Genomic DNA, 13,712 nt, shown 5'->3' with positions numbered 1-13,712 from the left:
GAGAGAGGGAGGAAGGAAGAAGACAGGAAGGAAGGAAGGTATGAAGAAGAGGGGGACAGGAAGGAAGGAAGGAAGGGAGAAAAAAGAGGGAGGAAGGAAGGAAGGAAAAGGAGGAAGGAAGAAAAAGGAGGGAGAAAGGAAGGGAAGGAAAGTTGAAAGAAGGAAAAAGGGAGGAAGGAAGGAAAGAAGAATAGGGGGACAGGAAGGAAGGAAGGGAGAAAAAGAAGAGGGAGGAAGGAAGGGAAGGAAGGAAAAGGAGGAAGGAAGAAAAAGGAGGGAGGAAGGAAGGGAAGGAAAGTTGAAAGAAGGAAAAAGGGAGGAAGGAAGGAAGGAAGGAAGGAAGAAGAGGGGAAGGAAGGAAGAAAAATGAGAGAGAAAGGAAGGATGAAGGAAGGAAGAAAAAGGGAGAGGAAGGAAGGAAGGAAGAAGAGGGGGACAGGAAAGAAGGAAAAGAAGTGGGAGAAAGGAAAAGAAGGAAGGAAAAAGGGAGGAAGGAAGGAAGAAGAGGGGGACAGGAAGGAAGAAAAAGAGGGAGAAAGGAAGGGAAGGAAGGAAGGAAAAAGGGAGACAGGAAAGAAGGGAAGGAAGGAGAGAGGGTGAGAAGGGAGGAGTGGGAGAGAAAGAAGAGAAAAGAGAAAAGCAAATCCTTCCCAGGTTCCTTCAGCCAATGCAAAATGCTGTTTTCTGAAAACAACAAAGAAGACCCAGTGAGACTAAAGATGGAGAGGGGCCCTTGGGAAAAGGAAAAAGAAAAAACAAAATAAAAGCCGCTTCTGTTTGGCCAGCGAAGGCATCGCCAACCGAGGAGAGAACGCCAGGCGCATCTCGGGCTGCTTCGCGAGCGAGCCGAGCGGTTCCTGTCCTCATGCTCCCCTCCAACCGCTCTGACAAACTGGACAATGCGCGGTGCCTCTATGCGCCGAAGCGGCCTCTCCCGCCTGCAAAACAGCGCTGGCGGGCACGGCAAACAATTTATTCTTTCAAGCAGGGCGCGGGCAGCTGGCTGCCCCTCTGTCGCCTCCAGGAGCTAAAAGCGAATGAAAAATCTCGGAGACAATGAAATGTCTGTTCGGAGGGCCTCTGAATAGCACAAATGCTTGTGGCCATTTTCAAAGGGAGCGCGAAATAAATTGGCCTATTCTTCCCACCGCCAACGTCCCTCCTCGGCCCTCTCGAAAAACAGCCTGGCTGCAGAAAAAGCTCCCCTTGCAAATTTGCTGGGCCAAACGGTTGGAATTCGGCGTTTTTTTGGCCTGGGTTAAGGCAGGCTGGGAGGGAGGCAAGAGCCTTGCGGAAATACGATGAGAGACGCTTGGTGGCCCACAAGGATGGGAGGAAACCGATTCTGTCTCGCCACTTGCTGCATAAAACCTGGATTTTTATGCCTCAGAGCACACCATGGGGACTAGAAACTCTGTTCTTCAAGCTGAACCCAGTCTAGTGACATTACCAACCACCACTTTGCTTAGCCCCAGAAATTCGGGGCCTTTTCCCCTTTTTCATTTGTCCTTCCTTCCTCCCTCCCTCCCTCCCCTACTTTTCCTTCTTTCCTTCCTTCTCTATTTCCTTCCTTTCTTCCTCCACTATTTCTCCTTCTCCCCTTCCTTCTTTTCTCCTTCTCTATTTCCTTCCTCCCTCCCCTACTTTTCCTTCCTTCCTTCTCTATTTCCTTTCCTTTTTTCTCCCCTACTTCTCCCTCCCTCCCTCTTTCTCCTACCCTCCCCTCCCTCCCCTACTTCTCCTTCCTCCCTCCCTGTCTCTTTCTCCCTTCCTTCCTCCCTCCCCTACTTTTCCTTCCTTCCTTCCTTCCTTCTCTATTTCCTTTTTTCTCCCCTACTTCTCCCTCTTTCTCCCTTCCTTCCTTCCTCCTTCTCTATTTCCTTCCTCCCTCCCCTACTTCTCCTTCCTCCCTCCCTCCCTCTCTCTTTCTCCCTTCCTTCCTCCCTCCCTCCCCTGCTTCTCCTTCTCCTTCCTTTCTCCCTCCCTTCCTTCTTTCTTCCCTCTCTTCTTTCCTCCCTCCCCCCATCTCCTTCTCCTTCCTTCCTTTCCTCCCTCCCCTCCTCTCCTTCTCCTTCCTTTCTCCCTCCCTTCCTTCTTTCTTCCCTCTCTTCTTTCCTCCCTCCCCCCATCTCCTTCTCCTTCCTTCCTTTCCTCCCTCCCCTCCTCTCCTTCTCCTTCCTTTCTTTCCTCCCTCCCCTCCTCGCCTTCTCCTTCCTTCCCTTTCCACTCCTCTCCTCTTAAAGTTGCTGCCCTTAAGAAACCCTCATGTAGGCAACGCATCAGAGCTGTTATCCCACTCACAGGAAGTCCTCGGTTTACAACCGATTGGTTAACAACCGTCCTGCAGAAAGTACAGCTCCAGAACAGTAGTCCTTTCAGCAGTTCCAAGAATGCTCCACACCTATTTGCACCACTCAGGTAATCCTGAGGATACATATAAACCTCCAAGTGGCCTCAACGACTCTCTAAAAAGGATGCAAATAACCAGTTGTCTGCAAGGAGTGTAAATCCTTCCCTTCCCCACCCTCCAGTCAGAGCTGAAGAAGCTTCTTGGATGAGAAGAGAAACGTCTTCAAAGAAAAAACAGGAAGTCCAGTTGCCTCTTGAAAAAAGAACCTGTGGGACAACCTTGACCTGGATGACTGAGAAAATCTCCATTGTCTTGAGGACTAGTGTTGGCTTCCTTTGAGTAGTCATGGGAGTAGAACTGGTGCCGGCCCAGGGAATTGCTGGGGAATACCAAATCAGACTTGGAAGCCTTAAGAAAGACTCCTTACACCTGTGGTGTGTGCGTGAGTGAGACAGCACACTTAGTGACATACATACATTCTGGCCGTAACTTGAGGACTATCTATATATAGCAAGCCACTCAGCAGGTTACTGATCCATCATTAAGGCTGGTTACGAGGATCAAGATTAGACTTGTTAGTCTTTCTGCAAACGCCATTGGTGTGTATGTGTGTGTGTGTGTTGTGTTTGTGTGTTTGTTGGGGGCAATTACATTCCCTCCAGGAATGTATGGGAGGGATCTCTGCCCTTTTGTCTCCTGAAATGTGTCCCCTGGATCTCATTTCCCTTGGTCAGGAGCGCCGGCGATTTAATTACAAACTTCCCAGTAATAGCATATTCTCCCTCTGACCTCGGAATACGATATTTCCCTGGAGCCAAACTCAATTAATGGTGCCTCAGCCATAGAGATTCCCTCAGAAACCATAGAGACGTGGCTTGCGGTTGCCTGCTCGGAATCAATAGAGCCGGGAGGGACCTTGGAGGTCTTCTGGGTCTGACCCCCATCCTTCACGGCTGTCCTTTTGGCTTCCCAGCTGATCCTAAATGCTCCAACACTGGACGTTTTTAAGAAGAGATTGGATAACCATTTGTCTGAAATGCTGTACTAGGGTTTCCTGCCTAAGCAGGGGGTTGGACTAGAAGACCTCCAAGGTCCCTTCCAACTCTGTTATTCTATTCTATTCTATTCTATTCTATTCTATTCTATTCTATTCTATTCTATTCTATTCTATTCTATTCTATTCTATTCTATTCTATATTCCATATTCCATATTCCATATTCTCCTATATTCTATTCCTATTCCACTCCACTCCACTCCATACTCCCCATTCCTCATTCCATATTCCATATTCCATTCCATTCCGTATCCTATATTCTATTTCATTCCATTCCATTCCATATTCCATTTTCTCCTATATTCTATTCCTATTCCACTCCACTCCATATTCCCCATTCTCCATTCCCCATTCCATATTCCATTCCATTCCATTCCATATTCTATTCCATTCCATATTCTCCTATATTCTCCTATATTCTACTCCTATACCTATTCCTATTCTACTCCACTCCATATTCCCCATTCCCCATTCCATTCCATTCCATATCCTATATTCTATTCCATTCCATATTCTGTTCTGTTCTGTTCTGTTCTGTTCTATTCCATTCCATATTCCATATTCTCCTATATTCTATTCCTATTCCTATTCCACTCCACTCCATACTCCCCATTCCCCATTCCATATTCCATTCCATATCCTATATTCTATTCCATATTCTATTCCATTCCTTTCCATTCCATATTCCCCTATATTCTCCTATATTCTATTCCTATTCTTATTCCTATTCCTATTCTACTCCACTCCATATTCCCCATTCCATTCCATTCCATATCCTATGTTCTGTTCTGTTCTATTCTATTCTATTCTATTCTATTCTATTCTATTCTATTCTATTCTATTCTATTCTATTCTATTCTATTCTATTCTATTCCATTCCATTCCATTCCATTCCATTCCATTCCATTCCATTCCATTCCATTCCATGCTATTCTATTCTTCATCAGTTGCCTTTTGGAAAAGCACCTTCAGGACGTGTCAAATCTTTGCATTCAGTTTCATGTGTCAGCCATGTTAGGGGTGCCAGAAGGGGACATAACGGGGGGTGGGAGAAACCCATCAGGCCATCTTTCTACATGCACTTCCCCCTCCCCAAATGATATTAAAAAAAAACCACCAGGCCAATTGACTCCCTTTTAAATAATATCCAGAAGGAAAATTTTAAATGGCTCTCTGGAGATCTTGCAGCCAGGGGAAACAAAATTGTCCATCTTTGGTGGGGTTTTGGCTTTTTTTAAAGCCAAAATATCATGGGTCGGGGGGGCAGGGGGGAGGGAGATAGAAACTCTGAGGCAGAAGGCAGCTGGAGTAGATTATGAATAAATTCATTGAAAGAGGTTGAAACCAGCAAATGGGCATATCTAGTTTCTAGGCTTTTTTTTTTCTGGCAGCCAGCAAACCCTCTGCTGCCCATTGGGAGACTAAGGAGACTAAGATAGATCTATTTCGGATTTATAAGTCCTCATCAGTTAGCCACACCCTCATCCCATGTATCCTCCCTGTAAAGGTACAGTATTTGTTTTCTTTCCACAGACAATATATATTGTCTGTGCCCTCAGGGTCACCTGAGTAGTGCTAATGGCTCCTGTAGTCTGCAGTTGTTGTTTTTCCTGGAAATCCATTCATACTCCCACACCATTCGAAGGATGTTCGTCCCAAATTGCATAGCTAAATACCTGTAGATCTGTACAGCCTTTGAATGGTGTGGGGGTATGAACGGATTTCCAGAAAAAACAACTGCAGGCTACAGAAAAAATTTGCACTACTCAGGTGACCCTGAAGACGCAGACAATCCTCCAAGTGGCCTCAACGACTCTCTCAAAAAAATGCAGATGACCAGCTGATTGCAAGGAATTTCAATCCTTCCATTCCCCACCATCCAGTCGGAACCGAAGAAGCTTCTTGGAGGAGAAGCGAAACGTCTTCAAAGAAAAAACAGGAAGTCCAGTTGCCTCTTGAAAAAAAAAACAAACCACCTTTGGGATAACCTGGATGACTGAAAATCTCTACAGATGAGTTCTGGAGAAATATTTGGACCATCTGTGGTGCTCGGTGTGTCGTGATGGACGCTCTTTAAGCGTGCAATAGAGACAGTTCTATTCTCGCAAGCTATGATGTGGGGGAAGTGTGATTAAGGCGTGCTGGCTGTTATTACAGGTTGCGGTTTCTAATCTAACATTCGCATTTATTTTTAGAAGATTTATTAAGCCTTAGCCGAGCCGCGTTTTGCTTCAGAAAGTAGGAGGAGAGGTCAGCTGAGGCACCTTGGAGCACCCATGAGACCTTGGCTGATTTCCTTAAGAAACCTAAGCAAGTTCAGACTTCATACATCCTTGAAAAGGAGACCACCCAGTGATAAACCGTTAGGGACACAGGTAGTCCTTGATCGACTTACCATCATAATTGGGAGCAGGATTTCCGTGGCTAACCAAGGCAGTTCTTAAGTGAGCCACGCCTGATATTACAACCTTTATTGCAATTTATTTGCAATTGCAAAGTGAATCTCTGTGTCAGGCCTGGAGGCCATCTTCTGCCTTGGGCCTTCAGGCCTGCCACATTTAGTACTGTGGGAAACTGGGAGGGGGGATTGTATGGAGCTGGGGAGATATGTAGTCAAAATAACATTCCTTTCTCAGAGAGTCAAGGACATCTTGCCCTGCACCTGGAGTGATGTGACTGGGAGGCATCTCCAGTTGGGACGGTGCTTTGATTGGACCATGTGATGGACATGTGGGTGCAGGGGCAGGGAGTTGGACTTTCCTTTGGGTGGGGAAAACCCGGAAGCTTTCAGATCCGGGTTTTCCCAGATGTGCCAATATGACATCTCTAATAAAAGGGAACTTTGAGGAACTTCTAGCCTTGGAGTCTTCTTTCGTTGGGACCCTGACATTCTGCAGTTGTTAACTGAATCAGATGGTTGTTAAATGAATCTGTCCGTCCCCCCCCCCCCCCGCCCTTGACTCTTACAAACCAACTGGGAAGGCCTCAAAAATGGTGATGACATGAGTGCCCCTCCCCTGGATACTTGGAACCTGTCAGGCTCCAAGTAATGTATTTATTTTATTTATTTTATTTTATTAAATTTGTATACCGCCCTTCTCCTACTGGACTCAGGGCGGTGCACAGCCAAAATAAAAACATCCCAATACAAAATTTAAAATTTGTTAAAAGAATTACACACTTTGGCCTAAAAGCCTCTGCCAATCAGGCAACTCAGCTTGGATCATCAGAGGCATTTAAAAGAAAAAAAGCCTCTGCAGATCAGGCAACTCAGCTGGGATCATCAGCTGACGATCCCTTTGACGATCCCAGCTGAGCCGCGCAATCATCAGAGGCTTTTTTTTTTTACTTTTAAAAGCATTTTTTCGGCCGAAGAGGTTGTAGAAAAAATGCTTTTAAATTTTTTTTAAAAAAAGCTGGGCATGGGGGGGGGGCAAGGATTTTTGCTACTGGTTCTCTGAACCACCCGCCTCCATTGCTACTGGATCAGGCGATCCAGTCCAAACTGGGAGCATTTCACCCCTGCTTCAGAATCACCTGAATCAGACTGCAAATTGGTGTGGAACCTATTTTGGAACTGCTGAAAGGACTACATAACCCGAATAAAATTGATAATAAATAAATGACACAGAGGGGACTCTGCTAAACCTCAACTTATCGAAAGTCTGTGTTGCTTTTGTTTCTGTCCCTTTTCCCCGCCTCCCCCCCCCATCCGTGGCCACAGGTCCCCCACAGTTCATCAAGCACCCCGTGGACCAGATTGGGGTGTCGGGAGGCGTGGCATCCTTCGTGTGCCAAGCGACGGGAGACCCCAAACCCCGAGTCACCTGGAACAAGAAAGGAAAGAAAGTGAACTCACAGCGGTTTGAGGTAAGATAACAAAATAATAGGGTTGGAAGGCATCTTAGAAGTCTTCTAGGTTAATCCCCTGCTCAAACAGGTATTGTGGCCCGTCAGCGGCCTGTGCAGATTGTAGCTGATTCAGACAACGAGGAGGCTAGTGTGGTGTCGCGCCAGAAGCCTGTGCAGCCAGCGCTCGAGTCAGACAGTGAGGAGGCTGAAGAGGATGTGGTGCCTGAGGCAGAGACTCAGCCAGGGCCTTCAGAACCTCCAGAGGCTCCTTCAAGTGAAGAGAGTGAAGTGGAGGAGCCTCTTCTCAATGCTCGAGCACGCAGGGCTGCCAAAAGGCAGGAGTGGCTACTCAGGAGGAGGTCTCCTCGAGAGTAAGGCTTGGGGCTAATTGGCCACTCCCTTACCCTATTTAAGAAGGAATGCTGCTTGCAACAAGCTGTAGAGAACAACTTTAGCTCACTCTCCTTCGCGTCTTGATCTTAGTTCTCTGCAAATTGCTTCTGGGTTTTCTGCCAACCATAATAAGATTAAGATTATTTATTCTTTGGATTCTTGTAGGCTGTTAAGAAAGTTAATTAACTTTAACCGCCTACTACCACCAATAGCCTCCCACCGGCCGATACGCTCCCATAGAGAGGGGCTCCTCCGGGTGCCGTCAGCCAAACAATGCCGGCTGGCGGCCCCCACGGGGAGAGCCTTCTCTGTGGGGGCACCTACGATCTGGAACGAGCTCCCCCCAGAGATACGGAGGATCCCGGATCTGCGCACCTTCTGCCGCGCTCTAAAGACCTTATTATTTAACCAGGCGGGCCTGGCCTAATTTTCTCCCTCTTTTATAAAAGATTTTTAATTTTTTAATATCTTTTAGTATTTTATATATTCAAATTTTAAAATTGGTTTTAAATAGTTTGGGGTTTTAATTTGCCTGGGCCAATACTATTTAATTTGATTTTAATTCTGCTTTTAAATTTTGGATGTATGTGTTTTATTGTTTGGCTGTGCACCGCCCTGAGACCTTCGGGAGTAGAGTGGTATAGAAATCAAATAAAAAGAAAAAAAGAAAAGAAAAAGAAAAAGAATTAACAGCCTTTGTTTGAAAAAGACTGTTTTAATTTAATAAACTAAGGTTTGTACAGACTTCATGTGTGCTGCATTCTTTGGGGTCCGTAGCTGGGGCAGAACAACAGGAAACCCTACCTTTTGGTAAACCTTTTTTTCCTCGGGTGCCAAAAGTGTGTGTGCATGCGTGTGCCCACACCCATAATGCAATGCCCTCCTGCCCCCCTGTGCATGTGCCTGCGACCCCCCCCCCCATGCTCCCCTGCATGTGCACACACACTCCCCAAGTACCCCGTTTTTGGTCCCAGGAGGCTTCAGGGAGGCCTGCTAGGCCAGAAACGGCATGGAGGGGGCACCTCCCTGTGGTTGGTTTTGGGCCTAGCAGGCCTCCCTGAAGCCTCTTGGGACCAAAAATGGGGTGCGGGAGGTCACAACCGTGCCCACCCAGCACATGCGCGCACGTCTCCCACATGTGCGGCAGAGACCCGAAAATCAGCTGGCTGGTGAGAGGCGGTGGAACTGACCTAGGGTGACAGCTCGCGTGCTCGCAGAGATAGCTCCGTGTGCTACCTGTAGCACACGTGCCATAAGTTCCCCATCACGGCCCTACACCATTACAGACAAATGGTTGTCCAGTCTCTTCTTAATAACCTCCGGTGATAGAGAACCCACAACTTCTGGTGGCAAGTCGTTCCACTGGTTAATTGTCCCCATTTGCCCCCACTCTCCCAAAAGCCGGAGGGAGAGCCTGGAAGAATTTCCAAAGAAAAAGAGAGATCAGGGAAGCGAGTCCCTTTTCACAGTCAGCCGTGGCTTCTGCCTCAGCGGACTTTTTAGTTTTACCAAGACTGATTTTCGTAAAATAAATCCCTACCTCACCAAACCCACTTTCATGAAGTTGGCTTAATGCAAAGCTACCATAGTCCTCGACTTGTGACCACAAGTGGGCAGGGTCAGCCAGTCCCTGCAACTACCGGTTTGGCGAACCAGATTAAAATTAACATCCGGCTTGTCCAAACCGGCTGAATCCCACCCCTTCACATGTTCCTAGGAAACGGATCCTTTTCAAAGATTGTGGATTTTTTTAATGCATACTTACACACATTCTTTGGAAACAACCTGTATGCAAAGAGAGATGGATAAATAGACACACATACACACAGCTCTGGGATGCTGGTCTGTTGCAAAGATTGTGGTGGCTTTTATACACACACACACACACACACACAGAGAGAGAGAGAGAGAGAGAGAGAGAGAGAGAGAGAGAGAGAGAGGGAGGGAGAGGGAGAGAGAGGGAGAGACCCGGGACAATGGCTGTGTGCAAAGAGGGATAGATGGATCTCCTCTTTTAATTAATTGAATGGAATTAATTTCCTTCCTCTCTGTCTCTCTCCGATCCAGACCATTGAATTCGACGAAGGTGCTGGAGCAGTCTTGAGGATACAACCCCTCCGGACGCCTCGAGATGAAAACATTTACGAATGCGTTGCCCAGAATTCGGTGGCGGAGATCACAGTCAACGCTAAACTGACTGTTCTGAGAGGTAAGAAGAAAAAAAACGCAACCATTGAATGGGATAAGTCTTGAATGTGTCTGGCGGTTGCCCTTTGGAGGTTGAAAACTTTGCTTCTGAATCTGAAATTACTTCGAAATGCAAATTATCGGACTCAGTGGAGCTGCCGCATAATCAGGATTGATGTCCTCTTTGTGTCCACGGAAAACTAGCCGTGGTTTACATCAGAGTAAATATTTATATGTTTGCAGCTCAGAATGGGGTATGGTAGGTTTGTATTTCGACGTGGGCTTGTCTGTGGTTGAAATCCACTTTGAAAGTTATAATTTGCCATTATGATCCGCTCCTCCCCTTTTCTGATCCAAGGGGGAAGATAGAAGAGTAAATCTGCACAGATGAATTTTATACCAAATTGCTGCCATCAGACATTAACCGAAATATCACAAGGGGTGTCTGCATTTACTGCCGTGTTTCTCCAGCTTGGCCACTTTAAGATATCCCAAAGTTGGAAGGGACTTTGAAAGTCATAAAATCATAGACTCCTAAGGTTGGATGGGACCTTGGAGGTCATAGAACCATAGACTCCTATGGATGGAAGGGACTTTGGAAGTCAGATAATCATAGACTCCTATGGACAGAAGGGACTTTGGAGGTCATAGATTTCTTGGGTTGGAAGGGATCTTGGAGGCCAGATAATCATAGACTCCTATGGATGGAAGGGACTTTGGAAGTCAGATAATCATAGACTCCTATGGATGGAAGGAACTTTGGAGATCAGATAATCATAGACTCCTATGGATGGAAGGGACCTTGGAGATCATAGATTTCTTGGGTTGGAAGCGACCTTGGAGGTCAGATAATCATAGACTCCTATGGTTGGACGTTGGAGGTCGTAGAAACAGATTTCTAGGGTTGGAAGGGACCTTGGAGGTCAGATAATCATAGACTCCTATGGATGGAAGGGACCTTGGAGGTCATAGAAACAGGGAGGTCATAGAAACAGAGACTCATAGGGTTGGAAGGGATCTTGGAGATCAGATAATCATAGATATCTAGAATTGGAAGGGACCTTGGAGGTCAGATAATCATAGAATCATAGACTCGACTTAATAACCGGCCATTAACACCCCAATCAACTACTAAAAAGCCACTCACAACCAGGCACCACTTAAATACTAGGCATAGAACAGTCCAAAGCACACATTTTGGAGAGAGAGAGAGAAATTTCCCGAGGATGGGCTCCAGCATGAATCCGAAAACTCAGAAGACTGAACCTCTGATCCCGGGGACTGATCCAGGCTAGATCCTGCAAATCACATGTCCTCTTTATAATTGTGATGGAGAAAGTCATCTAGCCTAGAGGTCTCCAACCTTGGCAACTTTAAGACTTGTGGACTTCAACTCCCAGAATTCCTCAGCCAGCAAAGCTGGCTGAGGAATTCTGGGAGTTGAAGTCCACAAGTCTTAAAGTTGCCAAGGTTGGAGACCCCTGATCTAGCCCACCATCTCTTTATCAGGCTCTTTCATTGCATCCCCACTCAGAGTGGGTGAGGGTCACCAACCCACTGACCCTGCCTATCCTGACCCTCCCTCCCCATCCCCTTGCTACTGGCTCCCTCCTCCTCCTCCTCTGCCCCCCACGATTTTTTTGCGCTCCTTGTACCAACGCGTGTCAAGGCAGGATAGGTTTTGATCGCGCGACCACGCTGCCATCGTGCCGTTTTCCGCTCTTTTCCACGGACGCCCCCCCCCACTTTATGCAAAAAAAAAAATTGAGCGTGCGTGTCGATCCTTCCCACTTGTGCCCAGAAGATGCAATCAAGCTATGTAAAGATCTGTATCTGTGGAAGGATTGCAATCTGGGTTTCAAAGCGTCATCGCTCTGGCACGCTGCCTGCGTCTCCAACCACCTCCCACACCTGATGTTCCAGCACACTGGGGGGGGGGGTGGTTCCTGGTTCCCCGAGTTCAGTTCACATTCCAGGTGGCAGAAGGAGGAGAAACACTGCATAAATAGCTGGGGGGGGGAGACAAAAATCTAGATCCCTGGTTTCTTTCGCCCGTACTTCATCGTTATTATTTTATAAATAATTCAAAGTGGCAAACGCATCGAATACGCCTTCCTCTTCTGATTTCCCTGTGAGGTGGGTTGAACTGAGAGAGAATGCTAGTCCAAAGTCTGGCCTTCGTGCCTAAGGTGGGACTAGAACTCACCGTCTCCTGGTGACTGGCCCGAAGTCGCCCAGCTGGCTTTCATGCCTAAGGCAAGACTGGAACTCTTCCCAAGGTTTGAGCGTTCATTAAGCAAAAGATTGTAAGTCAAGGACTACCTGTAACAGAATCTGGCAAGTTTGAATGCAAGTCCCCCACTTTCTCCCTCTCCTTATGAGAACCTCTAAGTTACGGGTCCCCAACCTGTGAGCCACGGCACACTACCGGGCTGTTGCCTAATCGCCACCGGGCCACATCAGAGGCAGATGGTACATGCATGTTTGCACACATGCATGACCCCATTCGTACAAGCATCGCTGCAACCATCTCTGGCAGACTGGCCCGCTCGTGTGAGTGTCATCACAACCACTCACGGCCCCACTCGCACAAGCCTTGTCGCAGGTGGTTGCAGCCCCATTCAACCAAGCCCAACTCACACAAGCATTGTTGGGGGCCTTTGCATCCACACACACACACAAACCTTGGGCCCATTTGTGCAAGAATCTCATTGCGGGCCCACTCGTGTGAGTGTCACCACAATCATCACAAGTGTGTGCACGCATGCACTCACACGCGCCTGCCCCTCCCACAAAATCATCCTCCCTCCCCACTTTGGGCCACCAACCCGTAAAGGTTGGGGAACTCTGCTCTAAATCGTTTTCTCACAGTACAGCTCCATCCCAGACTCAGGTTTCTATTATCTGCCTTTTCCTTAGTTGTTTTTCCTCCTTTCTCCCAGTGGCCTGTTCTTCCTCCTGTTGTCCGAGGTCCTTCCCTCTGCCCATTCCATCGAGAAACAACCCCACAAACAGTTACACGGGCTGTACATAAATTTAACAATCACGAAAAAAATAATAATGAAACTGCCAGGCGCCATCACAAAAGCAATTGCAAGCCAAATCCAATCCAACAGGTGTGTTTTGCATGGACCCCAAGGTGCAGGGAAGCAGGTGTTTCCTAAACAGATAGATACCGATGCGGAAGAAGAGATGGGGAGTTGAAAAGAGAGGCGGGGAGGGGTGTCTCCTGATAACCACACTTTGACAAGCCCTGGATCGGCACGCAAACCAGATGGCGCGCCTAGTTTATCCGCAGAGGGATCCCGGCGAGTGTGCAAGGCCCACTCGTTGCCGCTCCGTTGGCGTTGGCAAACAGGCGAGTGTCAGCCAAGCGGGGACCGCTTGACAAGAGGACGCTGCCCCAACCAGCTGCTGCACACTCATTATGCGGCGGCGCCATGCTGTCGCGCACAGTTTCTCCCCAACACCCATGCTGGGCTCGGAAGGCCTCATTAAGCGTCATGTTAATTGCCGGGGCTTTCTGGTTAGCAAATGAGGTTGCCACTCACCCGGGGCACGGCGGGACCGAAGAGGAGTCGGATCCCGCTGGCCCGTTGCCAAGACTGAAGGAATTCGCGACAGGAGGTGGCATTCAAATCCTCGCCGACTGCCGATGGTTTGGCATTCAGAGAGCTTGGAACAAACAGCGTGGCACGGAGGCGTGCGGGGATAGCAACAGGGATTGCCACAGAGAAGGCAACGGAGTGTAAATGGCAGCCAGTCCCAGCCCTGGTTATATCCTCTGTGCCCGTTGGCACATGAGTTTCCAGCACTCCAGAGCTTCCAACACAGATCTGGAAGTCATCAAAGCAAGGAAAACAGCCACGTTGCTT

General features: G+C 47.7%; 1 protein-coding gene across 14 annotated transcripts in view; it reads left to right on the top strand.

The window, feature by feature from the left end:
* PTPRS (protein tyrosine phosphatase receptor type S) overlaps positions 1-13,712 on the top strand; it is a 332,155-nt gene that overhangs the window by 148,737 nt on the left and 169,706 nt on the right. For all 14 annotated transcript variants that reach the window (XM_087871720.1, XM_087871557.1, XM_087871358.1 and 11 more), the window contains exons 3-4: positions 7,130-7,275; positions 9,718-9,859. In XM_087871720.1, the coding sequence (XP_087727846.1) occupies positions 7,130-7,275; positions 9,718-9,859 (288 nt within the window). The remainder of the gene's footprint in view (positions 1-7,129; positions 7,276-9,717; positions 9,860-13,712) is intronic.

Source organism: Pantherophis guttatus, chromosome 1 (genome assembly GCF_059756535.1).
Source record: "Pantherophis guttatus breed Tessera chromosome 1, ASM5975653v1, whole genome shotgun sequence".
Lineage (NCBI taxonomy): Eukaryota > Metazoa > Chordata > Lepidosauria > Squamata > Colubridae > Pantherophis > Pantherophis guttatus.
The sequence above is the reverse complement of the archived record's forward strand: the minus strand, read 5'-3'. Positions and strand labels throughout refer to the sequence as shown.